Below are 21140 nucleotides of genomic sequence, written 5' to 3'. Positions count from 1 at the left end.
CAAGTCAGACATGACTACTCTTTTTTTGTATTTGGTCATTCATCAAAGTAGTACTCATACTCAAAGTAATACATATATAAAAAGGCAGAATTTATACAAGATTAATAGTTTAAAAACTCAAAGTTTATAATTTAAAACAGCAAAATATCCTGTTCTCCTTTCCTGCCACTGGCCATTTCTGCTTCCCCCTTGCCAGAGGCAACTACTTTACCACCTGTTTTAACTATTTATGTTTTTATTTATCAACGTGGGTAATTTGGGCTATCTCTTGATTTCCCATGTTTAAATATTATGAGACGTAATATAAAAGTAAGAAAATTAAATATACTTTCTGCTCTGGAAAATGAGGATTTAACTCTGGTACATACACTTTTCCGCATCTCTCTAATTTATCCCCAAAGCCTTTACCACTTAAGCACATCATGCAGTTGTTTTTTTTTTCCATTCCTTTCCCAACCTCCACCCTACTCCACCCTTAGAGCTCTTTATCCTCCTCTTGTATTGCAGATTGATTGATAGGCCTGCTGCAGAGCTACTGTTTAGGTTCTTCTCTTCACCATTATCCTGAAAATTTCCTTGGCCTCTTGTCCTTTGTTGAGTTACCTGTTTTCTGGATGGTTTCTCTTGTTCTTGGTTACTTTCTTGTTTTGACGGAGTACGTACTTTAGGGGCTTCCTCATGAAGGATACATGGGAAGTAAACTTTTTTTGGGATCTTGTGGTCTCATTTTTTTTATATTTCCCACACACTTGATAGTTTTTTTCTAAGATATAATTCTGAGTTGGAAGTACATTTTCACAGTTTGGAAGGCATTGCACCCTTGTCTTGTACCTCCCAGCATTGCTGTTAAAATTTCAACACTTGATTCTTTAGCCCGTATATGAAACCTTTACCCTTCTCCTCCCTCTCAATGCTTTTCTGACTTTATTTTCCCAGGGGTTCTGAGATGTGTGTATTTTATGTTTATTTGATAAATTGTGCTGGACATTTAAGTTATAATCTAGAAATGCATATACTTTAGAACTGAGAAATTTCTTATATCATTTCTTTAATAATTTCTTTCCTTTTATTTTTGCTGTTATTTATTTCTGGGATGCCTGTTAATCTTATGAATGGTCTTGTGATTTTTCTTTTTTCCACCTATTTCTGTTTTTGTTGTTGGTCTGTTTTGTAGGGAGATTTCCTCAAGTTTGTTTTCCAGTCCCTCTTTGAAATTTTCATTTCAGCTATTGCATTTTTTATTTCCCAGAGTTGTTCCTCATATTCCTTTTTATGTCTTCTTATTCTTGCTTAATGGGTATAGTATTTCTCTTATGTGCCTGAGTATTTTTATTTTTTGCATTTCTTTTTCTTCTGTTCTCCGCATTATCTTCCTGTTCTTTGTGGGTTAGAAGCCTGGATGTGTCTTCTGAGGGGCAAATGAGAAAAGAGGCTGGGAATCTTATTTTTCAGTATGGAACCTTGAAACTCCATCTCCTTATTTGCAGGGTGACACAGGGATTTCACCCTCAACTGTGCCTGGTGTCCACAGTCTCCCTGTTTTAGCTTCTCCCAGCAGGAAACTCCTATTAGGAAGGGGTAAGCACCTGGCTGCTTGGGGTCAAAGAGGTGATATGAAGATTTCATAAGACCTTGAGAAGACTTCCAATCTTTCTGTTTCAGCCCCTTCCAGGATTTATCTTTAAACGTACCAGGTGTACTCCTAATTCTGGAGGCTTTCTAGGGTTGTGGGTGACACATCACTTTACTGTTTGTAAGCTCTTTGTTAGCTTCTTCCTTTGCAGGTTAGGTTTCAGTTATTCACATCTGTTAAGCTAGCCACAACTTGTTCATCTGCTTTTCAAATTCCAGACTTTGATTGACTTACCTCCTACTGTTGTCTCATATATTAGTTTGTTTGCTGTAAAGAACTACCCGAGATTGGGTAATTTATAAAGGAAAGAGGTTTAATTGACTCACAGTTCTGCAGGGCTGGATGGGGAGGCCTCAGGAAACTTACAATTGTGCCAAAAAAGCACCTCTTGACAGGGCAGCAGGAGAGAGAAATGAGTGCAGAGTAAAAGAGGAAGCCCCCTTATAAAACCATCAGATCTTGTCAGACTCATTCACCATCAATAGAACAACATGGGAGAACCGGCCCCCTGATTTAGTTATCACTACCTGGTCTTCCCCTTGACATGTGGGGATTATTACAATTCAAGGTGAGATTTGGGTGGGGACACAGAGCCAAACCTTATCATCTCCTTTCATATTTCTTGTGTGTATCTCAGGGGTACAATAGAAGAAATACAGAAAATAAGGACTGAGCTGTGCTTTGTGTCTGCTGGGTTTCTGCTTTCCAAGAGAGAAGTTCTCATTAGTAATTACTTTGACCTTGTCTCTCCTGACCTCTTCCTCTTCCTCTTCAAACAGTGATCTTTAAAAGAAAGAAATTTTGAAGTTAGGCATAGCTCTCAGATGAAAATCATATGTTACCAACTGGATAAATTGTATATTATTAAGGTAACAAAAACAAGGTAAAGATAGAAGAAATTGGTTTAGTCCTATAAAACAGATTTTACTAATTCCACTCATTAAAAATGAAAAACTTGTTTAGATAGACTAGAATCCTGTGGCTACTTGTAGAACTGCCCCACGATTCCCGAAACATACATACTTCTCTAAGAACCTAAACAACCGTCAGCACTTTGGTAAGTACAGGCTCTGTCTTGGAGGTATGAATGCAATTAAAAATAAGGTAGGAATATAAGAGAAAAATTGAACATATTTTGTTTCTTTCTGTTCACCAGGTTTTCCTGTGAATAATGATTTTAGCTGCTTTTCAAAATCTTTTAAATTTCTTTCATCCCTTGGAACTATCTACTTCTGTTTTCTCTCATTTGTTTTTGCAGTAGTCCTTTCCATCCCAGCTGTACCTAGAGCATTCTTCTTAACAGTTCCAAACTCTGTTGTTCATCTCACTGTTTTTCTTTTCATTCTTAGATGGCACAGTTTTACTTCATCTGTAACTTTTCTGTTTATTCCTTTCTTCAGCTTCCTCTTTTTCTCCTAATAACAATAGTACAAAGGTAGCATGGTTACTCTCCTCTAGCTGGAAGTTGTAGTTTGACATTTTGGCACCTCTACATGTTATCTGTATGACCTTAGAGTAATTACAGAACCTCTGTAACCCGAGTTTGCTTGTCTGTAAAATTGAATGTTAATATCGCTTATCTTACCAAATTTTTGTGAGCATGAAAATGAGAGAATCCATATCCATGCAAAACACTTAGCACATTAGTAACCACACTTTTAAATCTTGAGTGTTAGCTATTAGCTATTACCTCTATCAGTCTATTTTATTACATAATAATTTCTGTTTTGTGACGGATGCCTGTGCTAGCATTTTGCAGTCAAAGGTTATAGCAGCAGTCTCTCAAGATGGTAAATGTGGATGAAGACAGGAATTTGTGTTTTAAAGAGATAAAAGAGCTAATTAGAGAAAGAGATACTCCCTGGTCCATAAGAAGCTGCTGGTCGTTTCTAACATACTGTCATTTTACTTTTCAGGATTCTTTATTTTGGTTTTTGCTTCTGCTGTCTGCCACTGTATCTTTCCCTGCCACCCTAAGATGTATAATGTAAAGGAAACAATTCAATAAGAACAACTTTAAAAAAGAAAAATATGACCATGGGGCTGGGCGTGGTGGATCAGGCCCATAATCCCAGCACTTTGGGAGGCTTAGGTGGGCAGATCACAAAGTCAGGAGATCGAAACCATCCTGGGTAACACGGTGAAACTGTCTCTACTAAAAAAAAAAAAAAAAAAAAAAGAAAGAAAATACAAAAAAATTAGCCAGGCATGGTGGCATGCACCTGTAGTTCCAGCTACTTGGGAGACTGAGGCAGGAGAATTGCTTGAACCCAGGAGGTGAAGGTTGCAGTGAGCCAAGATATCACCACTGCACTCCAGCCTGGGCAACAGAGTGAGACTCTGTCTCAAAAAAAAAATTGCTTTTTAATCAGCTAGAACTTGTATTCTATATAATACATATATTGAATATTTGTTTATTTGTGCCTTAAATTATAAATGTACATGCTCAGATAAAAGCAGAAAGATATAAGAAATAGATTCAGGTGCAGAAAAGGAATAAACGATACTCTTCATGTTAGTTTCTTTTGTAGCCATTGTCCCAGGGTCAGAGATGGAGAGAATATGCAGAATAACCATGTGAGAGGACTTTGCCTTTGCTGAATTGATTAGTTACCCTTTTTTTTTTTTTTCCTTTTTGAGTAAGCCTGTTTCTCTGGATTTGAACAATTGATTTAATCTTTCAGACAGGGGAAAACAAAGGATGGAGTGGTCCGAAGGCTGGGTTTCCTGAACCAACAAATAATAGTAAGTTCTCATTTTTATGTTTTCTGCGCTTGGTGTTCATCAGTGACTCAGTTGGGTCTATCTGGGTCTGACAGGCTGTGTTAAGTATTGTGGAGGGTACAAAGGAGTCCTGGTGTTTGCTTTCTTGGAACTCACAGAATAGCTGGAAAACTAAAGCACAGATATACTTATCAACATAACACTTAACATAGTTAAGCCATTGCAGACAAAGTGCCATTTAATACATGTAGCGATCATATGTTTTTTTAAAGTTGTTGTAATCCCAGCACTGTGGGAGGCTGAGGTGGGCGGATCATGAGCTCAGGTGTTCAAGACCAGCATGGCCAATATGGTGAAACCTTGTCTCTACTAAAAATACAAAACCTTGCTGAACGTGGTGGTGCACACCTGTAGTCCCAGCTGTTTGGAAGGCCGAGACAGCTAGCTTGAACCTGGGAGGGGGAGGTTGCAGTGAGTTGAGATTGTGCCACTGCACTCTAGCCTGGGTGACAGAGCAAGACTCTGTCTCAAAAAAAAAAAAAATCCTAGTAAGAAATATATAGAAGTAATTACTTATAAACTGATTATGCTGTCAGATCATCTTTCAGAGTTCCAGTTTTTTTATATGCACACAGGTTTTTATGTAATTATGATATACATAAAATTTTATTCTGTTTTCACTTAACATTGCTATAAGCATTTTTGCATTTTGCTGAGTCACTAGAATTTTAATATTTTATTAAAGTTGCTAAGTGAAATGTCAGAAATGTAAGAATAAAATTGCTCACAGTTTTGTTCCACTAACAGTATTGTCAAACACTTAAAAATCAGTATCAGTTTACTGATTTTTTTCAAATGTATGTGATCAAGATATTTTGATCTAAAGCACTAATAGACTTATCAACATACACTTAAACGTTCAGACACTTTTTCTTAATACCCTCCCTCACTTCCTAAAAAGCATGTATTTCACTGAAGTTACCAACCCTGTCTGTCTTCCTTACAACCTCTGGACACTGAAAAAGCTTAAATTTGTAAATTATCATAATCCATGGTTTTATTCTTTAATATTAGTGGCTCATCTCTTGATGTATAATGAAATTAGTAACAAATTCTTATTAAAATATGCTCATAAGAATTGAATTATTGGATCATCAAAACTAGCCTCTTGAAAAGAATATTTCAGTGAGGTAATGGTATTTTGGGTTTGCTTTCTGGGAATAATTTAAATTAATGTGCCTCTGAGCCCTTGGCCTTATATAAATAGAGGTGATGAGTATGATGGGCTTAGCACATAGCCCAAGGAAAAAATGGAATCAGTTCAGGATTCCTAGAGTATGTGTTCAGTTCCTTTGATGTTTGAATATATTAGTTTATAATGACTTGGTGAGGGAACATAATAAATATCAAATTTATTGCAGTTTTATGTAAAGTACTTAGCATAGTACCTGTTACTTAGTAAGCACGTAATGAATGTCGATTTCCTTCCATACCTCCTCCTTCTTTTCTTTTATAAAAATGATATTATTCTATGTAGGCTTGCCAGAAATTCCATTCTTATACTTTTGTCTATCAGATGTTTTGTGCCTACACATGGTGGTCCAAGAATATATAGCTTATTATTGAATAGTTACATTTTGGCACTAAACATATTTTTGAAAGAATATAAATATTATGTATTTTAATATAGAAATCAAATAGTTATTAACTTGACAATTTTAACTTGAAATCACTTTATAGATAACCTGCAAGCTCTATCATTAAACAGTGATGTTTTCGCCCCTAGCTTTATGTGTTTGTTTTCTTAACTTGCTAAGGTATATATCTCATGGAATGAAAAGTGGGGGATACTTCTGTCTTGTGCAGATATGAGAAGAATATCATAAAGAAGCCAATGAGTTTAAGTGATCAGAAATGTGCAAAAATACATAACGGGTTCCCTTGGGACATAAAGTTAGAAGAAAACTATTTGAAGCCAGCTTAAAACTTAACCAGACAGTTAATGCTTTAGGAATTCCTGGTCTACAATGGTTCAGATTAAACCTTTGAAGTAAGAATGTTCTGTTATCCCTTTCCAGCTGTAAGGAGGCGAGGAAGCTGCTCTAAGAGTTCTTTGAATGAACACTGGATTGTCTCTTCCTCAGGTTACCATAGAGGATAAGGGCAGCCCAACCCTGAAAAGTAGCTGTTTCAGTTTCCAGGGGTTGGTTCTCACAAGTGAAGCCTGAGTCCCTTTGAGCCAGCTCAATGTCACTTAAATACAACATTAGGAAGAAGTTGGTCTATGCTTAGGAATTGATCATTCAGGTGATGAGCCAATTAGCTGAAAATTAATTTAAATTCATATATCATGGTGATATTTAGGTTAACTTATTTACTACCTAATCAGTTTCTTAAGTTTGAAATTGTATTCTAAGTGATTTCTGTCCTGTGAAGAATACTGGAGGTAGCATTTTGCAGGCAAAAGTTAGGGCAGGGATCTTGTGGGATGGCACATGTGAGGGAAGACGGGAATTTGAGATTGCCGTGCTGGCTCTCTCACTGACATGCTGTCTGACCTTGAACAACTCATTCTACCTCTTACTATTCACTTTTCTCTGTTAAGTGTTATGCATGCTAATTTATAATGTTGAGGATCTTTAATTTTGTAACATTTATAAAATGATTATCCTTGAATAAAATCTAAAAAGGTAACATACTACTTTGTGAAAAAACACTGTCATCATGAAATGGCTTTCTTCACTATGTTTTTTGTTGTTGTCAAACTCTACATTGCTTAAAAATTGTAGTTTTAAAGATTAAATTTTTAGCCACTCATTATTTGGATAAATAATACGTAATTAACTTGGAACCATAATGTGCAAAAATGAAAAGAAGGGAATGCAGAATTGGAAAGGGGAAAAAGAGGAATTTTAATCTGGCATAGCTAGCACCTAACTAAATAGATAAAAAACATTAATATACATGTGCATTTAATTTTCGAAGTGGAAGATATTTTTTAAAAGACTACAGTCATAGGAAACTGCTAACAATTACAACTAGAAAATAGTTTAAATGATTTTCAAGTGATTGTGATTACATAGCCTGGTTCCTCAATTTATTTTCCTTGCTTGATTGCCTGCAGATTTAAAATATGGACCTAATTTTTGGGTGCTGCTCAGGCTTTCTTCATTGTACTGAAATGCAGCAGAAGGTAGACTATTCTAAGTGTGTTTTTACCCTTTGAATCACTGTCATAGTTATATTGACGTATAAGAACACGTAACTTTGTAATGTGAGGTTTATGTTAAGTTTAGCGTGGGACAATTCGATTTTATGCTTGGTGTACACATAAAAACCTAGATTTTTACAGATGAATGACTAACCCTTTTTTTTTTTTTTTTTAAAGATCATGAGTTTTAAAGATCTACTGATGGCTCTTGGAAAACTTTGTAAAATATTTAGATACAGTTCAGCTGATAATATCTCTTTTTGTATTCACATTCCATGTTTCTTATTAATACAGGCTTTTACTTAAAAGTAGGTTCATTGTTTCTTAAAGGTGAACTGTAGCTTAATTCAAGATTGGACTAAGCTCAAAGGTATTCACTGGTATGTGCCGAATCCACCCACTAAAAGATTATTTGGAGGCATTTTTCACATAAATATTTTTCTGTTAACCTTTAAAAAGTTTTATTTAGCCTCTGTGAAATATGCTGGCACTTCTAGGTTCATTAGAGATGACCAAAGACAAAAATACTTGTGGATGCAGTAGCATTTTTGTTGATCTCTTTAGGATCTTAGTTGACTTACCAAGATTTTTGTCACTTTTGTTTCATATACATGTATTATTAAACACTGCCCATCCTGAAACCAGGAGGCTACATTATCCTAGTGATATGACATTGGGTAGATTGCCTGCTGGTTTCCCAAATACTGTGTACTATATTTAGAACTTCTAGTGTTTTTTTTTCCCTAGTTTTGTTGGGGGTGGTGGAGAGATAGTTGTTGTGTAAGTGTTGTACTTTTGAGATAATAGAGTAATATGTACTTTCTTTAATAGTGTTTTGAGAGAGTTCCCTGAACAAATTCTTTTTGGGATTCCCATAGCAGAAACCACTTTGTAGTGAGACCATTAACACAGTTGGAGCCAATTGGATTTAAATACAAAGCTGAGTGATCCAACTTAATATTGTTTTAGACATAAGTATTGTGTTAGAAATGTAAGAATGTAGCAAGCTTGTAGTGATCTTATTTAGAAGGATTGGTGAGTTACTTGTGCTGGGCAACCCAGTCCCTGAATACCTGGGTTACTTTCAATCAAAGATCCTGTAAACAAAGGGCTATCTGCAGCAATTGGGAGCAATGGGAACATACACCTTCTCATTGCTGTCCATATGAGGCTGCCGGTGGAATTGCTCCTCCTCCCCTGAATACAGGAGGAAAGATCCAAATATTTTAGAATGACATTATCCTTCCTTTACATGATGACTGTATATTAGACTTACCTGAGTGGTGACAAGCTGTAAAAAAAGCTTTGAAATTTTACTTTGACAAAAATTCTCCTTTCTTGCCTACTGAATCTAGGAAGGAAGGTTAGAGGTAGTGTTAAGCTTGCCTCTGTTTTAGTCATACCAGTTGAGTCTGTCTTTAAACATCCATTGATTTAAAGGAAAAAGAATCTGAAATTAGAAAGTAAGTTTTTAATCAGATTAGCACAGATAAATGTTTTTCTGAAATATTCTCAGGAAAGATTTAATGAATTTAAATAGTAATGATTTTAAAAACTTACTTGACTCATTTTTACATGTAAAAAGATATCAGATATGTTTTTTTAAAAAATGGAAATATGAGCATTTTTAGGATACACTTATTTATTGCAGTATGATGGTGTTTTTAAGCATAAGAGCAAAGGATTAAAACCATACAGTAAAAAAGATAGATTTATATACATAAACGCTAAAAACAAGTTCAGGGAGCAGCATAAGAAAATAAGGCAAATGACGAGCAGCATAAATTGCAGCATAGCAACAGATTGAACATATGCAAAGAACACATAAAAGTCAGTTTTTTTTTAAAAAAAAAAGGAAAACACCTCAATAGCCAAAGATCTTAAGGCAGTTAAAAAGAGCAGACAAGAAATTATGAAAAAATGTTCAGCAATCAGGAAAGTGCAGATTAAAAATAAATGTTATGAAATTTCTGATCCATGCAAATTGTCAGGGATTTAAAAGTGGTACTTCCAATTGTTGGGGAAACATGCCGTCATATGCTGCTGTCAGGACTCTGACTTATTGCCATTCTGAAGGGAATCAGCCCTAAGTATACAGAACTTAGGCCCGTTTCTTTCTAGAGCTTAACTAAAACGTATGGAAAAATAGATTCGTTTTTCGTAATGAACATATACTGGTTTTATAATCAGGAAAAAATCAAGAATATTTAAAACACTGACAGATATGCAAACTTTGGCCTGAAATGCATAATCTGGCTGAATTTAAACATAAGTATTATATTTAAACAGCTAGAGAAGCAGAATGATCTGTGTACTGAAGTCTTCAGGAATCTTTTCTGAAGGTAAAGAAGAGGAAACATAGTTTTCTAAAGTCTGAATGAAATTTCAATTTCTGAAATGTATGCTGGATATTTCTAATGTGAGCTGTGTATTCTAAGAGGTCTGTGGGATTAAAAGGTATTTAAAATTAGTATTTCCAAAACTAGGAGCAGACTATAATGATAAACAGATAAATATCTTGGAGAAATGGAAAGTTGAAGCATTAAGAACTATTTAATTGCTTTTCTGGGTTACCAAAGAAACTGTACAATAAGCATAAGGAGAAAATAATGTTCCTAATTTTGTCTAGAAAGATGGAGTTTTATAAAATCTGAAAGTGTATTACAATTTGTGAAGAAACATTAACTGCTGTTATTTATAAAGAAAAATAGGCAATATTTGATACATTACATATTTAACATTTATATGTTACGAAGCAAGATAATAAATACCCGTGAACCCACTGCCCAATTTATATACATATATAAATTATATACATATACACACACATACATATATATACACCAACAAATTCAAATATATATTATTCTATCCCCTAGCCTTTCAGACATGCTGTGTTCTACCTTTTTTTTTAAACTTACTATTTTCTGAAGATCCTTTTCTATTGATATGTATAGGGCTTTCTTATTATGTAATCAGTTTTTCACTGATGGATATTTAGATTCTTTATAGTATTTTCCTATTATAAGTAATCTTGCCATGTAAAAGTGTCATACATAAGTAATTTTACATATGTAGTAGCATATTTGTTGGATAAATCCCTACAAATGGATTTACTGCATTACAGAGTATGTTTACTTTCAATTTTGATAGATGTTGCCAGAATACTCTTAATAGACACCAATTTACGTCTCTACCATCAATGTATGAGATTTCCTATTTCCCTACAGCTTTGGTAACACAGTGTGCTATCAAAGTTGTGAATCTTTGCCAATCTGATAGTTGAAATATGGTCTTCAGTATAGTTTTATTTTGCATTTCTCCTATTAAGAATGAGACTAAGTATATATTTGGTATATCTATGAGCCATTTTTATACGTTTTCTGTGAATGGCATAACCATATCTATTGTCCATTTGGAAATTAAACTCATTAGTCTTTTTTTTTCTTTTTCTTTTTTTTTTTAACTTAGTAGGACTAGGTATGTGCATCTGTGTGCCTTTATGACATGAAAATACTTTTCTGTTTTCTTTGTTTATGATGGAATTTTCTTTTAAAGTTTGGTGTTTCTTTTTAATATATTTGAGTGACATGTTGAAACAGTCTTTTCTTTTGAGACAGAGTTTCGTTCTTGTTACCCAGGCTGGAGTGCAGTGGCGTGATCTCGGCAACCTGTAACCTCTGCCTTCTGGGTTCAGGCAATTCTCCTGCGTAGCTGGGATTACAGGCACGCGCCACCATGCCCAGCTAATTTTTTGTATTTTTAGTAGAGACGGGATTTCACCATGTTGACCAGGATGGTCTTGATCTCTTGACCTCGTGATCCACCCGCCTTGGCCTCCCAAAGTGCTGGGATTACAGGCGTGAGCCACCGCTTTTCTAGCATTTGTAATTTGGGTATGATTAATAATACTGTCTCGATTCTGAAATTAAAAATATTTCTTTTAAGTTATCTTCTGGAATTTTTGTAGTTTCATTTTTTGAAATCTTGAAGTCTTGATCCATCTGTGATTTATACTGAAAGTATGGACCCAGCTTTACTCCCCACTGCATTGAGACTTCACTATTACCGTATACTAAAATTCTGTATGAATTTGCCTTTATTCCAGACTTTCTATTCTCCTCTGTTCATCTAACTATTCATGTGCCAGTTTTAATCATTGTCTTTGTGTGTGTGTGTGTGTGTGTGTGTGTGTGTGTGTGTGTGTGAGAGAGAGGGGTCTCTTCTCTGTTACGGAGCTCTGTCAGTTGTGCAGTGGCATGATCATAGCTCACCGCAAACTCGAACTCCTGGGCTCAAGGAATCCTCCTGCCTCAGCCTTTCTAGTAACTAGTTCTACAGGCACATGCCAACACACCCACCTTTTTTTTTTTCCTCCCTCTGCTAGAGACAAGGTCTTGTGGAGTTGCCCAGGCTTGTTTCAAACTCCTGGCCTCAAGCCATTCTGCCTTGGCTTCCCAAAGTATTAAGATTATAGGTATGAACCACTGCACCCGGCTGAATCATTGAGTCTTTCTTATGTTTTAACATGAGTCAGTTTAAAGCAATGTGTGTTTAAACAGATGTGAATAAAGAATTGCTCAGTCTGTAATCTTCTTGCACATACTACATGGAGTACAAGTAATTGAAAAGACAAAAAATCTCCTTGGCAGCATAAATAAAAGGTGTGACAGTAGTCGAAGCATCAATTATGAAGCATTAAAAGAAGCAACAGGGAACTGACTGTATGGTTGAAAGCTATTAAGGTTCAGGAAGGCAGTGTGGATAGTCTCCCTAAAACTTCTTTGTATCATGTTAATTAATCATTAATTTTTTTATTTCCTTAGAAAGTATTTGTTGACTATATTGTACCCTTTTTGGTATTATTGGTGATTTGAGTACTTTTTAAAGATGAAATTGCTTCTTGAAAGACAAGTCCATTTATAAGATAAACACCACCATCCCTCTCACCCACTCACCCAACCCTCCTCCCGCACCCCCTAGCAAATAAGAAAAGGAGGGATGCCCTGTAATCCCAGCACTTGGGCAGATGAGTTGTGGTCAGGAGTTTGAGACCAGGCTGGCTAACATGGTAAAAAACCGTCTCTACTAAAAATATAAAAATTTGCCAGGCATGGTGTGACACACAGCTATAATCGCAGCTACTCAGGAGGCTGAGGCAGGAGAATTGCTTGAAACTGGGAGATGGAAGTTGCAGTGAGCAGAGATTGTGCCATTGCATTCCAGCCTGGGTGACGGAGTGAGTAAGACTTCATCTCAAAAAAAAAAAAAAGAGGAAAACCCCCCAAAAATGAGGCAAGTGTTATTTGGAAAAAAAAATCATCAGTTTTCTTACTCATATAGCGTAGTCTGGCATTGTTGGTGCTCAGTATTTGAACAAATGAAAGAATTAATGTTTTCACTTTTTTCCCCACTGTGTTAATGATCTTTTAAGTAGTTTATAACATATAACAATTAGAATTCTAGGAATTTAGAATTATCATCTAGACCTGAGATTCTCAGTGTGGTATTGCTGGACTCAATATAATAATAATAATGGTTGTCATAATTAGTATTTCAGCAACTAATGGAAATAATACAATCATTCTTAGTAGATTGCTTTGCTTTGGGTTAGGATTTTATTTGCATTCAGACCTCAAGATGTTCTGAATCTCAGGTTGGCAGTCTTTGAAAGATGATTTTTTATTACTTAATAAATGCAGTCTGTCAGAAAGACAGATCCTTTAAGCATGGTTTGCATAGAAGAAAAACAACATAAGGAGTCCTAAGTGTGATAAGGTTGGAGAATGTCCAGCCTCACATTTTACAAACAGGAAACATGAGGCTCAGCTGATTTTATAACAGATCTAAAGACACTCATTAGTTAAAGATAGTGAAGACTTGAACTCATGTCTTCTGACTCTAGGGTCTCCGCAGTTGCCACTAGGCAAAACCTTTATTTCTATATATATCACTTGCTGAAAAGGGAAAAAAAGAGAACAGTGTTTTTAAGAAATTCCACCTGTGGCTCAAGCCTGTAATCCCAGCACTTGGGGAGGCTGAGGCGGGTGGATCACAAGGTCAAGAGACTGAGACCATCCTGATCAACATGGTGAAACCCCGTCTCTACTAAAAATACAAAAAATTAGCTGGGCATGGTGGCGCGTGCCTGTAATCCCAGCTACTCAGGAGGCTGAGACAGGAGAATTGCCTGAACCCAGGAGGCAGAGGTTGTGGTGAGCCGAGATGGCGCCATTGCACTTCAGCCTGGGAAACAAGAGTGAAACTCCATCTCAAAAAAAAAAAGAAAGGAAATTCCACTGAAGTATGCATTTTTTGAAAGAATGTTTTATGTATCGTATACTGGAATCTTTTTTTATAAAATGTTTAGAATGTTTTATTACATGGAAAATGTTCAAATTATTATTTCAGATACCAGATTCATATTTGGGTGGATCATGTAAAAACACTAAATGGCTGAGAAACCATGTGAAATGTTTGTTTTAACTATTATTACATCAGTGATACTGCCATCTATATTACTTGATTTTTCTTAAGATTTAAAAAACTTTAGTAGTAGTCAAATTTTAAAAACACTCAAATCTGTCTTTTTGGGTGATGTTATTCAAGTGTATTCTTTTATTCCAAGCTTTCTGGTTTGTGTTAAGATGATTCATAGATTATTAGACCTGAAAGAAATTTTCAAGTTCCTTAAGACTAATTCGTTTTACAGATGAAGAAAGCATGATAAAGAGAGTATCTGCTTCCTCAACTCAAACCCAGATAGCCGGGCTCCAGTCTGGTGCATTTACCAGTGTACTATTGTTGTTTTTACTTTATTTCATTTTGTGTTAATACAGAGCATTATACTTTTTTCTGCTTTACCATTTAAAAAAATTAATTACACTAAGTTCTTAACCACTGCTTTAAGTGAAATGACATAACAAAATCAATTTTACCATAGGCTGATTGATACAAACAAGAGTTAAGTTCTTACAACATATTTGTGTTTACAGAAGCATCACCAGACTTCTCAATAAAGACCCAAATTGTAATATTAAATATTGAAATAAATATAAGCTTATACATACAATAGTAAGAAAGATTAAAAAAAACAAGATAATTGTTTACTCAATGTGTGGTGAGTGATGGCAGTCATAGTGGTGGTGGGTTAAATCAAAGAATGTTTGCAAAGTGAAAATTGTAAGGAGCACTTCCTACCACCACACAATTCAAAAACAATAACAAATATGGTGGGTTCACTGAACTCTTTCATACTGCATTGTTTATTGTTGTGCATTTGTGTAATGTATTAGTCTGTTCTCGCACTGCCATAAAGACATACCTGAGATGGCAATTTATAAAGAAAATAGGTTTGATTGGCTTATGGTTCTTCAGGCTGTTCAGGATTTTGCTTCTGGGGAGTCTTCAGGAAGCTTACAATCATGGTGGCTGGTGAAGGGGAAGCAAGCACATTTTCACATGGCCAGGAGGAGAGAGAGAGAGAGCGAGAAAGAGAGCAGGGGAGGTGCTATACACTTGCAAACAGGCAGATCTTGTGAAAACTCTTTTAGAAGAACAATAAGGGGGATGTCTGCCCCCATGATTCAGTCACCCCCCACCAGACCCCTCCTCTAACACTGAGGATTCCAATTCCACATGAGATTTGTGTGCAGATACAGAGCCAAACCATATTATATGATTATTATGTATTTTACAGATTTTAATTTTACATTAACTTATATTCATTCAGTCAGTCATTTTCTAATCCACTTACTCCATTTCAGGATTGGGGTTGGTCAGAACCTATCCTAGCAGCTTAGGGAGCAAAGGCAAGAACCAACTCTGGACAGGATGCCATTCCATTTCAGGTCACATGTGTGTGGGTGTACACACACACAACATGACACTCACACTGGGACACTCATACTGGGACAACTTAGAGCTGCCAGTGAACCTAATATTTATATATTTGAAATGTGGGCTGAAACTGAAGGACCTGGAGAAAACCTATGCAGATATGGGCAGGACATGCTAACTCCACATAGACCGTGGACCCAGGTGGGATTTGATTTTTTTTTTCTCTTCAATATTATAACAAAATGATGTTGAACAAAACAACATTTTTTGAGGACCCACTGAGTATATATATATTTTTTAACTTTTGTATTTTAATTTCAGGGGTACAAATGCAGGTTTGTCATATAGGTAAACTTGTGTCATGGGGGTTTGTTATACAGATTATTTCATCAGCCAGGTATGAAGCCTAGTACCCATTAGTTATTTTTCCTGATCCTCTCCCTCCTTCTACCATCTGCCCTTCAGTAGTCCCCAGTGTGTGGTGTTCCCCTCATGTGTTCATGTGTTCTCATCATTTAGCTCCAAGTTATAAGTGAGAATATGCAGGATTTCATTTTCTGTTCCTGTGTCAGTTTGCCAAGGATAATGGCCTCCAGCTCCGTCCATGTCCCTGCAAAGGACATGATCTCATTCTTTTTTATGGCTGCATGGTCTTCCATCCTGTATGTATACTACGTTTTCAACAAATGGTGCTAGGAAAACTAACTATTCCAGGTATCCAAAATATGCTGGTTCTGTTGGCACTCCAAGCGAAGCAAGACAAAAATCAGTCCCTTGGGAAGCCCTCTGAAAGCCTGAAATGTTGTGTGCACATTCCATTCATCTTTACTCCAAGGGAGAAGTTGTGATCTGGAATGTTCTCTCCCAGCACTAAGCTATTCTGACTTAGGGGGCTGGCGTGGGTAAAATGAAATTGTTCTTACATGTTTCAGTGTTGCCGTTCTTGGCTTTGTGCTCATCTGGGGTACTACAGCTTCCTAACTGGATTCTGGAATTCTCAGAAAGGTATTTTGGTCTATATATCATAGTTAAATCAGTGTATGAGTGAGGGAATAAGGGCTGAGACTTCTTGTTCTACCGTCTTGCTGGTGTCACACAAGACTTCTTTTTTATTAAACTTTTTATTTTGATGGCCAGGCATGGTAGCTCATGCCTATAATCCCAGTGCTTTGGGAGGCTGAAGTGGGAGCCCAGGAGCTTAAGACCAGCCTGGGCAACATAGCAAGATCCTGTCTGTACAATAAATTTAAAAATAATTAATTAAACTTTTTATTTTGAGAAAATTTTAGATGCACATGCAGTTTTAAGAATTAATACAAGGAGATCCTGTGGACCCTTTGCCTTGTTTATCTCTGGTAACATCTTACAGAATTATAGTATAATATCAAAACTAAGGTATTAATATAAATATGATACAGAACAGTTCTGTCATCCTCATGCTGCTGTGTTATAGCCATACCGTCTCCCCGACTGCCAGCCCTGGATCACGTAGGAATTCTGGTCTCCACATGGTCTCCACTAGTAGTGAGGTGACCTTGTTTGCACTAGTTCTGATTCTCCTTTATTTTTCTCCTGACACCACTCCAGGTAGGGAAGGGGCATCCTATTATTGCTAGGTAGGGGTAGAAGTTTGGTGTCCCTACATGGTCTTCACTGACACCACAGGGCTAGGATGAAAGTCCCAGCTGCCTACTCAGTTTTTTCTGACACTACCATATCAGGGAAGTTAGGGAGCCTTGTTACAGTTTCACAAAGGTGAAGTCCCCTCTCTGCCTTTGGCACATAGATTAAAGTGGGAGAAAAGGGTTTTTGTGTGTGTATTTGGCTGGAATAAGGTGTGTTTTATGTAAATTTTTTTTTGCCATGCTGCTTGTTTCCTGGTTCTAAAAAGTGAATTTTTACAAAGAAATTTAAAAATTGAGTAAGTACTTACTATTTAATTTTTTTATTTTAAAAAATATAATTTTGAGGTGGAGGTCTTGCTGTGTTGGCCAGGCTGGTCTGAAACTTCTGAGCTAAAGCAGCCCTTCTGCCATAGCTTTCCAAAGTACTGATTATAGGTGTGAGCCACTGCACCCAGCCCAGTTCTTAATACTTACACAGTTCCAGTTAGTTGTTTTTGTTCATAATATTGTGGAATTTTCTTTAAGTTTCTGTATAATGTATAATTTGTAGTAAATTGTTAAATCATAATTAGATCATATAAGGAGAATTGTAAGAAAGTGTTTTGTGGGTTAAGTTTTTTCATTCTAAGGCTGTGCTTAAGTCTTTCTTTTATGTGAACCTAATATTTGAAGTTACTTTGTCCCCACAAACAAAATTATGAAAATGGTCAAGTACATTATTTTATTTATTTATTTATTTTGAGACGGAGTTTTGCTCTTGGTACCCAGGCTGGAGTGCAATGGTGCGATCTCGGCTCACCGCAACCTCCGCCTCCTGGGTTCAGGCAATTCTCCTGCCTCAGCCTCCTGAGTAGCTGGGATTACAGGCACACACCACCATGCCCAGCTAATTTTTTGTATTTTTAGTAGAGACCTGGTTTCACCATGTTGACCAGGATGGTCTCGATCTCTTGACCTTGTGATCCACCTGCCTCGGCCTCCCAAAGTGCAGGGATTACAGGCGTGAGCCACCACGCCCGGCCAAGTACATTATTTTTACATTTTTCTCGTGGTGGTTTCACAGTAAGAATGTCTGTCTGTCTATCTTTTTTAAAGAGACAGTGTGTCCAGGCTGGACTACAGAGATGACATTGTAGCTCACTGCAGCCTTGGACTCCTCTGCTGAAAGGATCCTCCTTCCTCAGCCTCCTGAGTAGCTGGGACTATAGGCACATGCCACCATGCCCAGCTAAAGTTTTAATTTTCTGTGGAGACAGCATCTTACTTTATAGCCCAGGCTGGTTTTGAATTCATGACCTCAAGTGATCCTCCTGCCTTGGCCTCCCAACGTGTTAGGATTATAGGGATAAGCCACTGTACTGGCCTTCATATTTTCTCTTACTGTGAGAGGGAGACTGAGGTTCATTGAGCCTAGAAAATAGGTTTGAAATGAAGAAATGAAGATCAATTATCTTGACAGTTTCTTGTCTGTATCATGGTGTTAGAATATTTCAAGAATCCAGATGCCAGAGCTTCTTAAATGTGTAGATATAAAGAACAGTAGTTCTTGGTCTGTTGTTTGTTTTACTACTGAAAGGTAGTTATATGTGCTGACTATAGCCAGATGCCTGGATATTGGCCCCAACAGCTGCCACTTACTGGCTGTGGCTTTAAGCCAGTCACATCACCTGTGTCTCAGGGCCTTCAAGTGTAAAATCCGGAAATTCATAATCTCTACTTCTTGGGGGTCATTGTGAGGATTACTAAACTAATATATGCAAAATATTTGGAACAACCCAGTAAGGACTTTATGAGTTTTAGCTAGAATTATTATTGTTATTGTATTGTGAGCTCTGCAGGTATTGACTAGGAAGCGATAGGAATCCTGGCAGAGAAGTACTGTGGTGCAGTGTTTGGAAGCTGCTGTGGTGGACATTTCAGTACGTGTTTCTTCCTGCTGAGAGATCAGGTCATTTGTGTCATATGTCAGCCTTATATAATCCATTTTTTGGTGTTTTTCTGTCTTAGGGGAAATCATAACTAATGGAGATTTTCTGTGAAGAAACATAACCAAGGAGAATGATCTTTGTTTTACGAGCAACATTTTAACCCCACTTAAACTAAAAATTGAAGAGGACTTATTATTCTCACAGGCTACTCTCAAACATCATTTTCACTGCAACTATTTTGTCTTACTTTGTAGAAATAGTCACAGTTGTGTCTTTATTGAAAAACTGAGCCTTGGAAAAAGGCTTCTAAATAAGCCAACTAAGCGAAATCTTCCTTATTACTAAGATGAGTGGTGAATGCACTTCTGGGGAATTCCTGAACTCCCCAATCACTTCCCTGCACTACACTGAGTCACAGACAATGTGCACTGCCCTATTTTGTTGTGAAGTCAGCCTATTTCAGACTATTTAGGGACCCTTGGATTACTATTAAAAATCCATGTGCCAGACTGTTCTTTGATTTACATGGCTCATTTTGGGCTCCAGAATCTTCTTGTTAAAGAGCATTTCTGACAAAAGTGTAAGTTACTGCATTTGTGTAAGGTTAAAAAAAAAGATAAATGATTAATTTATTCATGATACCCAGGTTTATATTCTTTATTATTATATACTTTTGATTTTCCTGTTTTAAAAGAAAAAATAACAGCCATGGATTTGAAAACTCTGACTAGCACTTTTCTTTGATGGAGGTACACCAGCTTTCCAGAGGCATTTCCCGGTTCATCATAAATTGATCTTTAAAACATTTTTGAAAAAACCTTTATCATTGTTATTGCTGTTTGTTTTTAGGGTTTTAGGAATATGTGTCATTTACTGTTTTGGATTCCTCCTTCTTCCTCTTGGAGGTGTGCTGGATGCTGTGTCATGGAGTGAGATTCTGCCTTTTTGGGGGCAAGACTGGACTAAGTGCATTTTCCTATTGGCACTGCGTTCACCAAAAGACAAATATCTTCCTGAAAAGTTCTTTGTCAGTAATTTTATTCATGAATGTTCACCAAATTAAGAACCCTTCATATACATCATTATGTTAAACATGGCAAAAAAAAAAAAAAAGGACCAATAAAATGCACAAGTTAACTAAATCAGTGCTTCCGTTCAACTCTAAGGGTAAGAGCAAGGTTAATTTTCACCACTGTTAGAGTTATGCTTTGTGAGCACATTAAAACACATCATTTTGTTCATCTGTTCAATAATGACTTTTTTTAATGTCTTTTTCTAACTATCTTCCAAGTGATTCTAAAACTGATCTTAAGAAGAAACCTCTAACAAATTCTTTACCTTTTTAATTTTTTTCATTGTTTTGCTCTTAGCTAACATTTTCTCTTTTTAGTTTTTCACAAAAGTTTATTTTAAATTTTGCATTGTTGATTTTTGGTTTCACAAGTAATGTTTATTTGGCTTAAAAATTAGGCAGAACTAAGGGTCTGAGGGCGTCAGCTGGAAGACCAGATTGGCAGTGAGCTGTGTGAAAAAGAAGAGGTGGAGTCACATACAAATACTCCCTGTTCCACTGGATCCCAACAACAGGGCAGCAGCAAGGGGGATTTCTGTAGCTCACATCAGTCTAGTACCTAAAGATCACGCCAAGGATGCATTCCGTCTGTCCCTGACCTTCAGGGATATGACTATGGTGGTCATGGTGGTCCAGTAGGTTCCCTTGGGTCACATGTACTCTTACCTAATATGTGGCCTCAGGCCACCCTAGGAAAGAACAGGGTCCCAGCTATGAGGCCCACACTGCCATCAGGATCTCTCTTGCTTTCATGCAGCTAAAAGTCAAGCACCCAGAGCCTGGGGAGCCAGGGCCTGTGCATTGCAAATACCGTGAGCAAAGCTGTTAAGGAGCAGGCATTGCCATTGCCAGCCCTGCTTATCCTCAGGGCTATATCTAGGACTGGTTCTGCCGCCAGTCCTTGCCACTTTGGTGTCCCCAGTACCGCCCTGTTCCAGGGTCTCTATATTGAGGGAGAGGCCCAGAGCAGCATAAAGTGGTGCTTTTGTGTCAGTGTTTAAAAATTTATTTTAAGTGTAATAATGACAGACTCACAGGAAGTTGTAAGAATGGTACAGAGAGATTGCATGGACCCATAACTCAGCTTCTTCCAGTAGTGTTGTCTTAT

At 36.8% G+C, this 21140-nt stretch overlaps 1 protein-coding gene across 9 annotated transcripts in view; it reads left to right on the top strand.

Annotated features, from left to right (window-relative positions):
* Positions 1-21140, top strand: part of STAU2 (staufen double-stranded RNA binding protein 2) — a 332019-nt gene that overhangs the window by 169282 nt on the left and 141597 nt on the right. For all 9 annotated transcript variants that reach the window (XM_035277251.3, XM_078352637.1, XM_078352636.1 and 6 more), the window contains one exon: positions 4318-4378. In XM_035277251.3, coding sequence (XP_035133142.3) covers positions 4318-4378 — 61 coding nt within the window. The remainder of the gene's footprint in view (positions 1-4317; positions 4379-21140) is intronic.

The sequence above is a fragment of the Callithrix jacchus genome, chromosome 16 (assembly GCF_049354715.1).
Source record: "Callithrix jacchus isolate 240 chromosome 16, calJac240_pri, whole genome shotgun sequence".
NCBI classification, from domain to species: domain Eukaryota; kingdom Metazoa; phylum Chordata; class Mammalia; order Primates; family Cebidae; genus Callithrix; species Callithrix jacchus.
Note: the sequence above shows the minus strand (reverse complement) of the source record. Positions and strands in the feature narration are given on the sequence as shown.